This window comes from Dipodomys spectabilis, unplaced genomic scaffold, assembly GCF_019054845.1.
Source record: "Dipodomys spectabilis isolate Male_0828 unplaced genomic scaffold, ASM1905484v1 ptg000004l, whole genome shotgun sequence".
Taxonomy (NCBI): domain Eukaryota; kingdom Metazoa; phylum Chordata; class Mammalia; order Rodentia; family Heteromyidae; genus Dipodomys; species Dipodomys spectabilis.
Window position 1 is genome coordinate 4862916 of NW_024870681.1, and position 12559 is coordinate 4875474.

The 12559-nt window shown below is 45.7% G+C and overlaps 1 protein-coding gene across 2 annotated transcripts in view; it reads right to left on the reverse strand.

Moving 5' to 3' along the window:
* Asic2 (acid sensing ion channel subunit 2) overlaps positions 1-12559 on the reverse strand; it is a 1002658-nt gene that overhangs the window by 53104 nt on the left and 936995 nt on the right. For both annotated transcript variants that reach the window (XM_042694285.1, XM_042694273.1), the window contains exon 3: positions 5049-5176. In XM_042694285.1, coding sequence (XP_042550219.1) covers positions 5049-5176 — 128 coding nt within the window. The remainder of the gene's footprint in view (positions 1-5048; positions 5177-12559) is intronic.

Here is a 12559-nt window from a genome sequence, read left to right on the forward strand (position 1 = left end):
GATCACTCTGTATGTGGCCTGAGTTAGGGGCATGGCAGTGCATCTCTCCTAAAGTTTTAGGGATGTTATCCCCTCCCCTACTTTTCACCAGCAGGAGCCCAAGTTCTGCCTCTCAAGGCTAGGATGGGTTCATCTCACATCTGTGTTACAACTTATCTGCATAGAACCCCATGAGAGCTGGCGGGAAGAGAGTAGTCAGCCCCTGAAAGAGCAGGGAGTAAGTATAAAACTGCTGTTGGCCAAATTACCAGGTAACACCTATGTCCTTGAGACCATACAGACAGAGACTCCTAGGAGTATGTTCTAGAGGCCGCATCAGGCCATCTCATTGAATCCTCTCATCCTACAGATGGGAAGTGAGGATGAGCTGTTTGAGTACCATGGACACAGTCAAGACTAGGATCTGGGCTTCTGGGCTTGTCCTCCACAGCAATGGGCCAGTCTTGTTTCTCTGGGGACCAGGGTAAGAAAAGGTTCAATGGCCAATTCCTCCCTGGCGTAGCTCCAGTGCACCCTCTCCCAGAGAGCCTGCCTGGTTTCCAACCACGTAGTGTGGTGGAGCAGAACGCACACAGGCATGGGGACCTGATAGATCTGGGCTCAGAGCCCAGCCCTACTACTCCTCTAGCTACATGACCTTGAGCAAGCTAGTTAACCATGCAGTTTTGTCATCTGGAATGCGGAGATAATACCACCTTCCCTCTTGGGGTCGGTGAGGGGATTGAACACAGTAGGGAACGGCGGGGGCCTTGGCTTAATGCCTGCAGCTGGTGCACACTCATTTAGTTTTAGCCACCCCCATCCTTCTTCTGTCCAAAGGGCCATTTCTGCTCCTAGGATTTCACCCTATTCCCTGTCTTGGCTGGCAGAGAATCCAGGGTTGTGCAAGGCTCCGACAGAACTGAGCTAACCAGAGGAGCATCTCTCGGGTGTCCAGGAAGGCAGGACTGTACCTTGACTTAATTGAATTTAAGGCGATTACAGATTGTCAAAAGCAATCTTTGGTTTGGTTTATAGCCCAAGAGTATTGTTTGGGGATTATGAAACAAAATGGAAAAACTCTATAAAATGTGTTTATGTGTGTAATTATGTATGAATAGGAGGATCTTTTTTTCATTATACAAAGATCATCCCATTTATAACTTGGTCCCTTCAGGTCACCTGCTCCTCTCAAGATTCTCACTCTGCAATCAGTTTTCCTAGCATGATTCATATGAACCTCCCAGGAAAAGGCTTTCTGTAAACACATGTTTTGCCACCTCTGGCCTTCTTGCAAGTTTTCCCAGCACTTTGGAGCTGAGGCAGCAATGTACCTGAGCCATAGATTGCAAGATGCCCTCACGGTTTTAAGTTTCACCAAGAAAGAGGGGGAAAAAAAATCACTGTTTATTGTCATGGTAAGATTTGATTAATCATTTAAACAAATCCTGTCTTCAGAAATGTCAACATGTAGCTAGCTGGGCACCACTGACTTAGTGAGATTCTGTCTCCAATTAGCCAGCAAAAAGCTAGTCTGGAGGTGTTGCTCAAGTGGTAGAAGTTCATCCATGAGCAAGCAAACGGAGAGTACAAAGCCCTGAATTCAAGACCCCGTACCAGAAAAAGAAAGACAGGAAGAATGAAAGAGGTTAAAATGTGAAGAAAACAAATGAATCACGTAGTCAATGAAATTTAATGTTTGAATAACGTCAACTAGGCTCGTTAGCACGTAGCAGAATGAGAATGGACAAATGAAGGCTAGTCCCCAAGTTATATTTGGATTGACATTAATTTCCTTTGTTAAAGACAATACTTTTTCTGTGGGTTCCATGAGGGCAGAGACAGGGGTCTGTTCTGTTTGTCACAGCATCAGTCATAGTAGATACTCAACAAATATTTGCTGAATGAATAAATAAAAATAAAGCCACATTAGGAAAGATGTGGAAAGAACAGAGAAGAAAATGAATCATTCACAATTCCCCCACTGTGGGTATTTTGGCTTATTTCCTTCAAGTCTTATTTCCTATGAATATGCTCTTTTATATATTGGTAAACATACTGTATTATTAGATTTAGCTCTGGGATGTGCTTTTGTATTTCTCTATTAATATGAATGAAATGATGAAACGAGATGATGCGGAAATGCTTTGAGGACTGTAAAATGTTTAACAAATATCTTATTATTAGTTATAATAAGCACAGAAATGCTGATATGAATGGGGTTGATTTGCTGAGCATATCCTTCAAAGCAAACTACTCTACTCTGGGAAGCTGGGATGTGCTCTGTTTCTTCATCATGCTCGCTGTGGGGGGTCTCTCTGTTTCGTAGTGGGAAGAGAAATAGAGACTTAAAGCTTCTTAGAAATCATCAGTTCCAATTTTCTACTCAGCCCAGAAATTTCCTCCATATCACGAATGGAAGGTAAGCATAACCCGGAAAGGGGTGGGTGGGGTGGGGGTGGGTACTAAGTGCATCTCAGGCTGCTGAGTTAATAGCTACTTCCAAGAACTTCTCTTCTGCAGCTGGTGTTATGGGTAGGGTGGTTGCTCACTTTTACACTGCATACTACTAACAAGCTAGACACCAACGAATGCCACCACAAGGGGTACAACAGACCACCAAGTCAGACTTGCCTCAGACAATATGTCTAAAGTTTACCTTTCAAGAGTTCAAGAATTCCTCTGCACATCAGTTGGTCTACCCCGTGCCCAGTCCTTTGCAGGCAATATGGATCTGCTCACACAGTGTAACAAAGTGCTGACAGAAGATCTGCCCTTGACCACATTCCAGCCTGGTTCTCCTGAGCCTCTTCTCCACTAACCTTTAACCCTGGCCCATGAGGGCTTACACAAACATTAACACAGTTTCTAGGAGCTCAAAGCTGTCAAAAACAAGTACCATTCATTCCAGCTGATATCTGAAGACTGGAACCTGTCTCTCAGCCTTTGTGAGAAGGTAGGGGCTCAACTTGAATAAGGACCAGTTAGCAAACCCAGGTGGGTTTTACATGGACCATTCCTCTTTCCTGCTTGAATGTGGCCTGGGCACTGTCCCTTACTTAGCTTTTTGATTCAAGGCTAGTGTTCTACCACTTAAGCCATAGCTCTACTTCTGGCTTTTCGGTGTTTAATTAGAGATGACAATCTCACAGACTTTCCTGCCTGGATTGGTTTTGAACTGTTATCCTCAGATTTCAGCTTCCTAAGTAGCTTAGTGCATTTTATGATTCATTTTTTTTCTAATTCTGTTCAAGCCCTTCCTATCTGTCCCTCTTCCTCTTTCCTTATTCTCTGTGGACATACCCAATCATTTCTATATAGATCCAAATTGTGTTCTGTTCATCCTAGACCTTGTCCTTATGGCAATAGCATTTTTCTTTTTCTGCGCTCACTTGGCTTTTGTGCTCAAGGCTGGTGCTCTATGACTTGAACCATATCTCCACTTGTGGCTTTTTGCTAGTTGACTGGAGATAAGAGTCTCACAGCTTTCCTGCCCAGGCTAACTTTGAACTGGGATCCTTAGATCCTGAGTAGGTAGGATTACAGGCGTGAGCCACTGGCACCTGGAAGCAACAGCATATTACAGATGGAAATTTCAACTTACTACGTCCACTTATGTCTGGCTTTGCTCATTTCTGACAGTTCTCAAGAGGTTCCCAGTTTACCTGTCTGTCTGTCCACCTTTGCTGGATAATCCATATTCTCGCTCTTTCTGCCTCTCAACTTCTGGGCCTTGAACTTCCCGACATCCACGTAATCCTTTTTGTTCTCAGGAAAGCACTTTTCTGGTTACACTGTTTGGATCCTGGCTTACCCATCCATTTCTGCATATAGTGGGCAGCACATGCCCCAATCTCTGAGGCTCATAGAGGACAGACTAACCTCCCAGGGCTCCCTCCATCTGTTGGCAGGAGAGGCTGACCTTAGTTTACACCAACTGCCCCCTGTCCAAAACAGGAGGCCTAAAATCATCCACTCTCCTAGGGACTTAAAAAAAATGTAGCCCACTTTCAGACTCATAACCAGTTTTTTTTTTAAACATACCATATTGCTTTATAAAATGGCTAAACAGCTGGGAACAATGCCAGGTGGAAGATGGCCTTTGAGTCAAAATTTAAAAACATGTCAGACTACTCAGTTTCAAGTGTACATCCTTCCTTACTGCCCGGTCATGGCTCTCCTGAGTCTTCCCTCTTCTTACGGCCCTAGACTGTGCTCCTATCATGGAGCAACTCCACTCTGCTTGGAGCCATCCAAAACAAGTTGTCTTGGGTGATTTGGCTGAAGACTTCTGCTATGTCCTCATCTCTTCAACTTCTATTCTAGGCAAACCAGACCAAAAATATCCAGGAGATGAGAGAGGGGCGGGGGGCTGGTATCTGTATCCCTCTGCCATCCTGCTTTGAGATTTCCATCCTACTGAGATTCTGCTAAGGATTCCCTTCTGAGATGTGAAACTCATTTCAGACATGAGGCGGTGCCAGCCCTCCTTCTGTGAACTGGCAGCTTTCCTGCAGTGATTGTGGCTGGCTGAGTATGGACCCCGCCCCAGGGCTATATCAAAGGGTGGGAGGGTAGAAACCCATGTAGGGGAGTTCACTCCACTTAACTATGGCAGGGAAATGATTTTCCCAGGCCTTTTCTTTATGTTGGCTGCTTTCAATTAATCCAAGTGACGGACTATCAGATGCTGGTGAGCACTTTCCTTGAACATTCAAATAACTTTTGTAAAAAGTATTAACCTGTAAAGAAAAGTCTACCATGATAGTATGTTGTGGGAAAAAAAGTCTTCAACCATTCAGTAAGAAAAGAAAGCAAGCTGAGTTTCCCTGCACACTCAATTTTAGGAGCCAATGAGTAGTGTAGGAGAATTGAGGAAGGAGGTCAGCCAGCATCCTTCTCCAGTTTCAGGGTAAAACCCTTTACTGTGAATGGCCCCAAGCTCCATTCCAAGCTTCTTGAGCAGATTCAGAGCCTGCCAGAGTGAGCTTTGCATTTCTCCCATCAGGTCTCTGAGGCTAGCTGGGGTGGGCTGAGGATCACTGACCTGGGGAGCCCAGGAAACTTACCCTCTGCTCCTGTGTGGCTACGAAGGTCTGGAACCCTGGAGCCACCCCAAATCCCAGCTCCTGAATGAAAGGTGGCTCAGATTGACTGTGGATTTGAACTTTCACTCCCGCTTCAAATGTCGTTTCCTCTGAAAGAACAAAGGTGGACAGAGGTATGGGTCAGTGACAGATGCTCAGGGTTGAAAAGTTCAAGATGTCCAAAGGTCCATGCTGGATGATTGTGTCCAGAGAGATATTCACACCCGTGTTGCTGGAAACTGAATGCGTGACCTTATACAGCAAAAGGTTCAGTATCAGTGTCATTAAGTGAAAGGTCTTGAGATGGAGAAATTGTCCTGGATTATGTGGGTAGGTCCAAAGTAATCACAGAGGTCTTTGTGAGAGGATTCTGGAGATCTGTCAGAGAAAATGGAAAGATGCCACACTGTTGATTTTTGAAGATGGAGTGGGAGACTCAAGCTAAGGGATGGAGGCAGCTTCTAGAAGCTGGAAAAAGCTTTCCCCTGATAGCCTCCTGAGAGGGACAGAGACCTGCCAACAACCTTGATTTGAATAAACCTAGCCAAACCCATTTGGATCTTTGACTTGAAGAATTTTAAGATAACCAATTTGTGTTCTTTCTAGCCACCAAGTTTGTGGCACACTGTTTCAGCCACAATGGGAAATACTTTCAGGTCAGTTAGGCCAACTGCTTGTCTCAGTCACTAAATCTGTGGAATGGAATTATGAGGAAAGTAAAGGAATAAATTCCTTTTCAAGACTAGCTGCCTTCCAGCCTTGGAAGGATTCTTTGAATTACTTCATATTTTATTTTATCTTTTATTATGATTTTATTATCTAAGTTGGTGTACACAAGAGTTTCAACGGAACATATCAGTTTATGAACAACATGCACTTCTTTTTTTTGGAGGGGGTGGTCATGGGGCCTGAACTCTGGGCCTGGGCGCTGTCCCTCAGCTCTTCAGCTCAAGGCTAGCGCTCTACCACTTGAGCCACAGTGCCACTTCCGGCTTTTTTCTTTTTTGCTTATGTGGTGCTGAGGAATCGAACCCAGGCCCTCATGCATGCAAGGCGAGTGCTCTACCACTGAGCCACCTTCCCAGCCCGACATGCACTTCTTTCACAGTTTTTTTTTTTTTCATGTCTCTCAACCTCACTAATCCCCTTCAATTTTCCTGGCTTCATTTTCCACATGTGTAAATTGGCTGTGATGGCTGCATTCTCTCACCTTCTTCTTTATGTGTCTACCCAGACCCTCGACGTCGAAGTTCTTTCATTTTACTGTCCCTGCTAACCACGAGCTGAAGATGAAGAATCAGAAAGAGGAAAAGTACTCTGCTGGAATAGCCCCAATGGAAGTACAGGGCTTGTTCTACCCCTCAAGAGCTGTAGGAGGTGGGCAAGTTGAGCAGAAGCTCTCTGAACTCTTCCTTGGTCAGGAGAAATGGCTTTTGGCTGTAGGAGGTGGTAGCAGACCCTGGCTTACCCTGTATGCTCTGCTCATAATAGGTGGCGAATGCACTTGGAGAATCAGCTTGTACTCAATTTCCCAGTCTGTCTTACCTCTTCAAACAGCCTGCAGAGTGGGCTCCCAAAATGCCTCTGTCTGTAGCTGATGAGGAGCCTAGCTCCTCAAATTGTCTCAGTTCCCACTTTTCTCTGGCAGCACTTGGTTTTGTGGCCTATGTGGCTACTTAGATTGGTTGCTGTTGGTTCCTGCTGGGCACAGATACACATAGCTCCTTTGCCTAGAATGTATTCCTGCTTGTTCACCTGACCATAGTTGTACTTATCACTAAAGTCTATCCTCCCAGCCTGCCCAAAGCAACTCCTAGTCTCGTCTGATTGTAGCCGCCACAGCCATCTGTTAGAGCTTCTGCCGCATCTGGTGACCATCTTTTATCTGACTGCAGCATCAGGCTGCAACATCTCCAGGTCAGGTGCTGGGCTTTGTGGAGCTCAGCGGTCCTGCTCAGAGCTGGGCATGGTAGGCATTCAGAAAGTGCACACTGAATGAATTGGTGAATGTTTTGGAATTCAACCTTACTCACTTATTGTTGGGTCAGGTAAAACTGAGTCTAAGTCAAGGACTGTTTTAAAAGGAAAGATGGGCACATTTGAGAAATAGGGAAGATAGAGTGGAGAGAAGTATGTGCCAGTACTGGGTCCATGGCTTGGGGAGGGCTTGTAGATGCACCAAAGCTAGCACAGGAAACAAAGGCTGAACCATGCTGTGTGTGTGTGTGTGTGTGTGTGTGTGTGTGTGTGTGTGTGTGTGTTTACCTTTTTATGGGGGTAAAAGGAGGGCATGAAAAGGGAGGAAGGGTGAACAAATGCAGCCATGTTATTCAGTATACACTCTAGACACAGATGGGAGGGGGAAACTGGGGGCTGGGGAAGCAAATGAAGGGGTGACATTGTTCAACAAAGGAATATGTTTATCACCTGACTTATGAAATGGTAACCCCTTTTCACAACACCTTAATAATAACAATAAAATTAGAGTCAATAAGAAAAGGACAGCAAGCTTGGGAAGGTAGCAGGGACCAGCTACAGGAATGCAGGAAACAAGGGAGTTTAGGACCCTGGCATGTTTGGTAAGGGGAATTCAGAGCTGAGTGAGATTCCCAGGTCAGAGGTGCCTGGAAAGGAAGGTCAAGCTGCAGACAGGGTGGGAAGAAGAATAGACAGGGCTTTCATAATTCGCACAAGGAATCCAGTGACTGAGATGGGGTTTTAGGAAAAAGAGGCTTTGACCAGGATTTAGAAACAGCTTCATGGCAATAAGCGAATGGATCCCTCTTTTGCCTGCAGGGTCATTTCTGTGATGTTTCTTCTGAGATCTCCCATCCCAATCCCTATTCATAGGTTCTCCTGTCCCTGTGGATTTATGCCACTCTCTCTCATTGGTGGGCGAATTGTTCCAGAGAGGAGACAGTGTCGTATTCACTTCACTTGTCTTACTTAGCTTCAGCTTAGTAGACAGGCAGATCTTCTGTGAAAGTTTCCAGGCCAGGGAAGAGGACTTCAAGAGAGGGAGGACTAGATGGGAGGAGGAGTTGAATGACCAGCAATCAATAGCTATGTTATCTACGGTCTTCTCAAGGCAGAGGATGAGGAGCCCGAAGACCGGGCTCAAATGGGGAGAAGAATTGAGAATGGTATGATGTTGATATTACCAGAATATCCCAGGGAGGCGAGGGGAGAGGTGCCAAAATGTGTTTTCCAGAGCGAGTGGAAGCTGTGTGCTTGCTATACAACTGAGCTTGAGAAATCTTACCATCAGTAAGACAAGGCTCAAAGAGCAGACCTGTGGCTTACAGGAAGAAATGAGAAATGAAGCCTTTCTGTCTGAAACACTGTATGTAATGGGCAAAACGGACAGCCACTCGCTCCTCCATCAGCGAGCACCGCCTGAGGCTAATCAGGCTGGGTTAGGGGTTTGCTGGAGGTGCCAGTTTATTCCTGAAGCAGATGTAGCTGCCACAGAGAGTAAAAAAAAAAAATCCTAAAGTAGCCTCATTTCTTTACAAACATTCAGCAATCATTTGCAAGGAATGCTAAGCAGTGGATAAGCTGGGTCCAGGAAACTTTCGGCTCTGCAACCTGTGCTGTCCAGCATGCTAGCCGCTGGCCATGATAGGTTACTAAGGTGACTGAGGAGTTTTCATTTTAATTAATTACATCCAATTCACACAGCTGCACCTGACTCGTGGCACTATTACTGGACAGTGTATTTCTAGAACCTTCAGCTATAAGAAAACCCTCATCATCACAGAGCTACAGGGTTAATGAGGACTCCACCACCCTACCTTCACAGGCAGGTACATTCATGGGTCTCTTGTTTTGAGGCCCTCGGGAGCTTGGTTATTTCTTTTTTTGTCAGTTGTAGTGCTTGAACTCACAGTCTGGGCACTGTCCCTGAGCTCTTTTGCTCCAGGATAGTGCTCTACCACTTTGAGCTACAGCACCACTTCCAGTTTTCTGGTAGTTAATTAGAGATTTCCTGCTCCGGCTGGCTTTGAACCTTAATCCTCAGATCCCAGCCTTCCGAGTAGCTAGGATTACAGATATGTGCCACCAATAGCTGTCTTTGGTTGGGGTTTTGAGCAGCAGAAACCTATGTTTATGGTCAGACTATGGCTGCAGTTCCAAGCCCTCTGGCTCTGCTTTCTCCTGGCATTTCTTCCTGTACAGAGTTCATATACAGTTATTTTTCTAGATAGGGTTAGCTTCTGTGTCTTGCAATAGTAGCCCTTGGCTTCCCTCATGTGTATTGTTCTCTGAGTTGGTCAAAAGCAGGTGCTCTCCCCCTTTATTTTTTCTCTTCCATTTCCACCTCTACTATCTGCCATTTCCTGGACTTAGCATGTTGTTGAGAGCTGGGTCACCAAGAAAGACTCATAAGACTGATAGAGCCCAAGGTGACCTCAGGCCACCTGTCTCTGAAGTTTTCAAGCCAGAAGGCCCATTAAAACCACTCAGAGAGACCAGGGCAATGACTCCAGGGGCCCATTCCTGAAAATGCTGACTCAAAATTCATCACTCTGGGTGGAATCCATCAATCTGCATTTCTAGGAATCTGATGTAGGTTGTACAAGGCCAGCCACACTTGAACAAATAGGGATCTAGTTCAGAGAGGGGAAAGGATTTGCCCAAAGGTGACAACATAGTAAGTCAAGAGCTGAGCCAGGGTCTGAAGCAAATCTCATGCTTTAAAATTTAACACTCTTTCCAGCCTACTAAGGGTGTGGTTCATTTAGTGTGAGCAGATACCCTGGTTCTCAGATGGAGAATGAGGAATAGGAATATCCTCTTCATGGTCAGGACCTCTGAAACCCCCAGCACAGGGTTTGGCCCACAGCAGAGGTGTTGTTGGATGAAGCAAATGACTGAGAAAGTGTTCTTGGTATGTTTTCTTCTGTTCCCAGCTCTCTGACCTGCTGGGTACCTGCCTGGGTATCATCCCAGGATGCGGGAAAACACCAGACCCCAGGTCTCCCCAGTCTCCCCAACTGAGTTCCAGGTGGGGTTGCACTCAGGACAATAGTGGCTGCCAGCACAATTACTGAGACCTCCCACATGACTTGTGGTTCCTGGTGCAAAATGAGTATGCGTTAAAAAATAGTTAGACAATAGATTGCTAATATTTGTTTGTAAAAGTGAATTCTGGGGCTGAAAGGTGGCTCAGTGGTAGAGCGCTTGCCTTGCATGCCTGAGGCCCTGGGTTCGATTCCTCAGCACCACATAAGCAAAAAGAAAAAAGCCGGAAGTGGCGCTGTGGCTCAAGTGATAGAGCGCTAGCCTTGAGCTGAAGAGCTGAGGGACAGCTCCCAGACCCAGAGTTCAGGCCCCACGACAAAAAAAAGTGAATTCCTAGCAATCATTGAAAGAATTTCCAGAGAATGATTATCCAGACGGTTACCCCACATGCCATGGTTTCTGGTTTCTGATAGCTGGACTGGTACTAGGCAGAACTAAGCTGGTTCTCATTCTGAGCTTCAATGCTAGGTTCCATTGGAGTGCGGCCCCCCCTTCCCTCCTCTCCTCCCAGTGCAGTGAAGAATTTGTTTACACATCATCAACACCAAGATCCAAAGCCTCAGAGAGACACAGAGGGCAGGAAGACAAGGAAAAGTACTCCATAGGTGGTATTCGGGGCCCTAGTTAATTGGGACTGAGTTGAACCCCAGTGTAACGTAAAAGACCGTGCTGAGTCAAGAAGAACATGTGGTTTGACAGAAGCACCAGACTCTCAGATTCTCCATGCCCTCTTCTGAAGCATGACACAGCATGTACAAGGCGGATCTACCTGGGGAGCTGTTTCCTGTGTGTGCAGCCAGGATTTGGGAGCTCCGAGGAAGGAGACGGGAGTGATGGGCAGAATGCATAATGGGGCAGGGAAAGGATGTGACAGTCGAATACGCTTAAATCTTTAATCTTGCAAATTGCAGGAAACACGCCAAGGAAATAGGCATTGGAGAGAAAGAGGCAGACATGCTTGTCTGAAAAGCCGAGGGAGTTTTCTAGGCTCAGGCAAGGGATGTGTTATTTACAAAGCAATCTTATTTTGGACACAACTGACTTTATTACAGGGGTGAGGTAAAAGGCCCTCATTCTACAAGCAGTTTGGGAGGGGTGGGTGAGAGGGGTCACGTTGGTGCCAAAGGGCTTTACGTGGGAGGACCAGAACTTGATCCGTGTCCTCTAGTGCCTCCTTATTCTGCTCTTCAATGGGGGCGGGAGGGTCTGATATTGGGGACTAGATGGATGGATATTTTTTGCCCTTTGGGTTTGGTTGTGATCATTGAATGGTTGGACCTAAATAGGGCTCAGGTAGTTCAATCCTTCGGCTCTATTTTCTGGATCACTACCTGTCACTTTGGAGGGCCAGTGGCTCTGTTGTCTGATAGCAGCTTCAGTCTCCCATTCCTAGAGTGAGAGCTCTCCTGCTACCAGTCCCAGGATGCTGTGCCACCTTGTATTGCTGTCCTGTTGACTTGCTGCTGTGGACTTTTGCATTTCCTAGGGAGATGAAAATTGTGTGTGTATGTGTGTCAGTGGGGGAGGGATATCTATCTCTGAACTGTAGGGACCTTGATCTTACTTCTAATATCCCTACAGCTTTCTGATGATAGTACTGGGACTTGACTTCAGGGTTGGGGCAGTGTCCTAAAGACTTTTTTTGCTCAAGGCTGGCACTCTACCGCTTGAGCCAAAGCTCTGTTTCTAGCTTTTAGCAGATGAAAGGTTGGTCAAGATGCATTATTCTTATAAACTGATTTGTTGAATGAAAACCCCTTTGTACAACTATTTAAAGATAATATACATATAATAATAATTTAAAAGAAGAAAGAAAGTTATTTTAAAAAAAGAGTTTCCTGGGCTTTTCTGCCCCAGTTGGGAGGAACCGTGATCCTCAGATCTCAGCCTCCTGAATAGTTAAGATTCCGGCCTGAGCCACCGATACCTATCCAAAAGCATTTGTTAAGATGCCTCTCTGGAGTTGAAAACAAACAAAGAAGAGCTGACCTTCCTGAGGGCTAGATCCAGAGCTGGATACTTTATACCATTCCACATTTATTCCCTTGGTCACTGGACAGAATTATGTCAAATGCCTGCTGGTCAAGGACTAGGGGTCCAGCAGCAAAAGAAGCAGAGACTCAGTTCTCATGGAGCTCTGTTCTGGAGGAGACAGGCAGCAAACTGGACTAAATGTAGTATTAGGTTTGTGTGACCTGCTACGAGGAAAGGTGAAGTAGAAACAGGGGCATGGTGAATGTGGATGGGAGTCTCAGGGAAGCCCTTTATAAATGATGACATTTGTGTGGTAAACCTGAGTGAAGTGAGCTGGTAAGTCATGAAATGACTCAGAGAAAGCCTTCTAGGTAAGGGAACCAGCAAGTACAAAGGCCCTGAAATACAGATATACTTGGCCTAGTTCAAGAACAGAAGGTCAGTGTCAAGGATGCAGTCGGTGGCCAGCTGTTCATTCCATTTACTCCTCATAG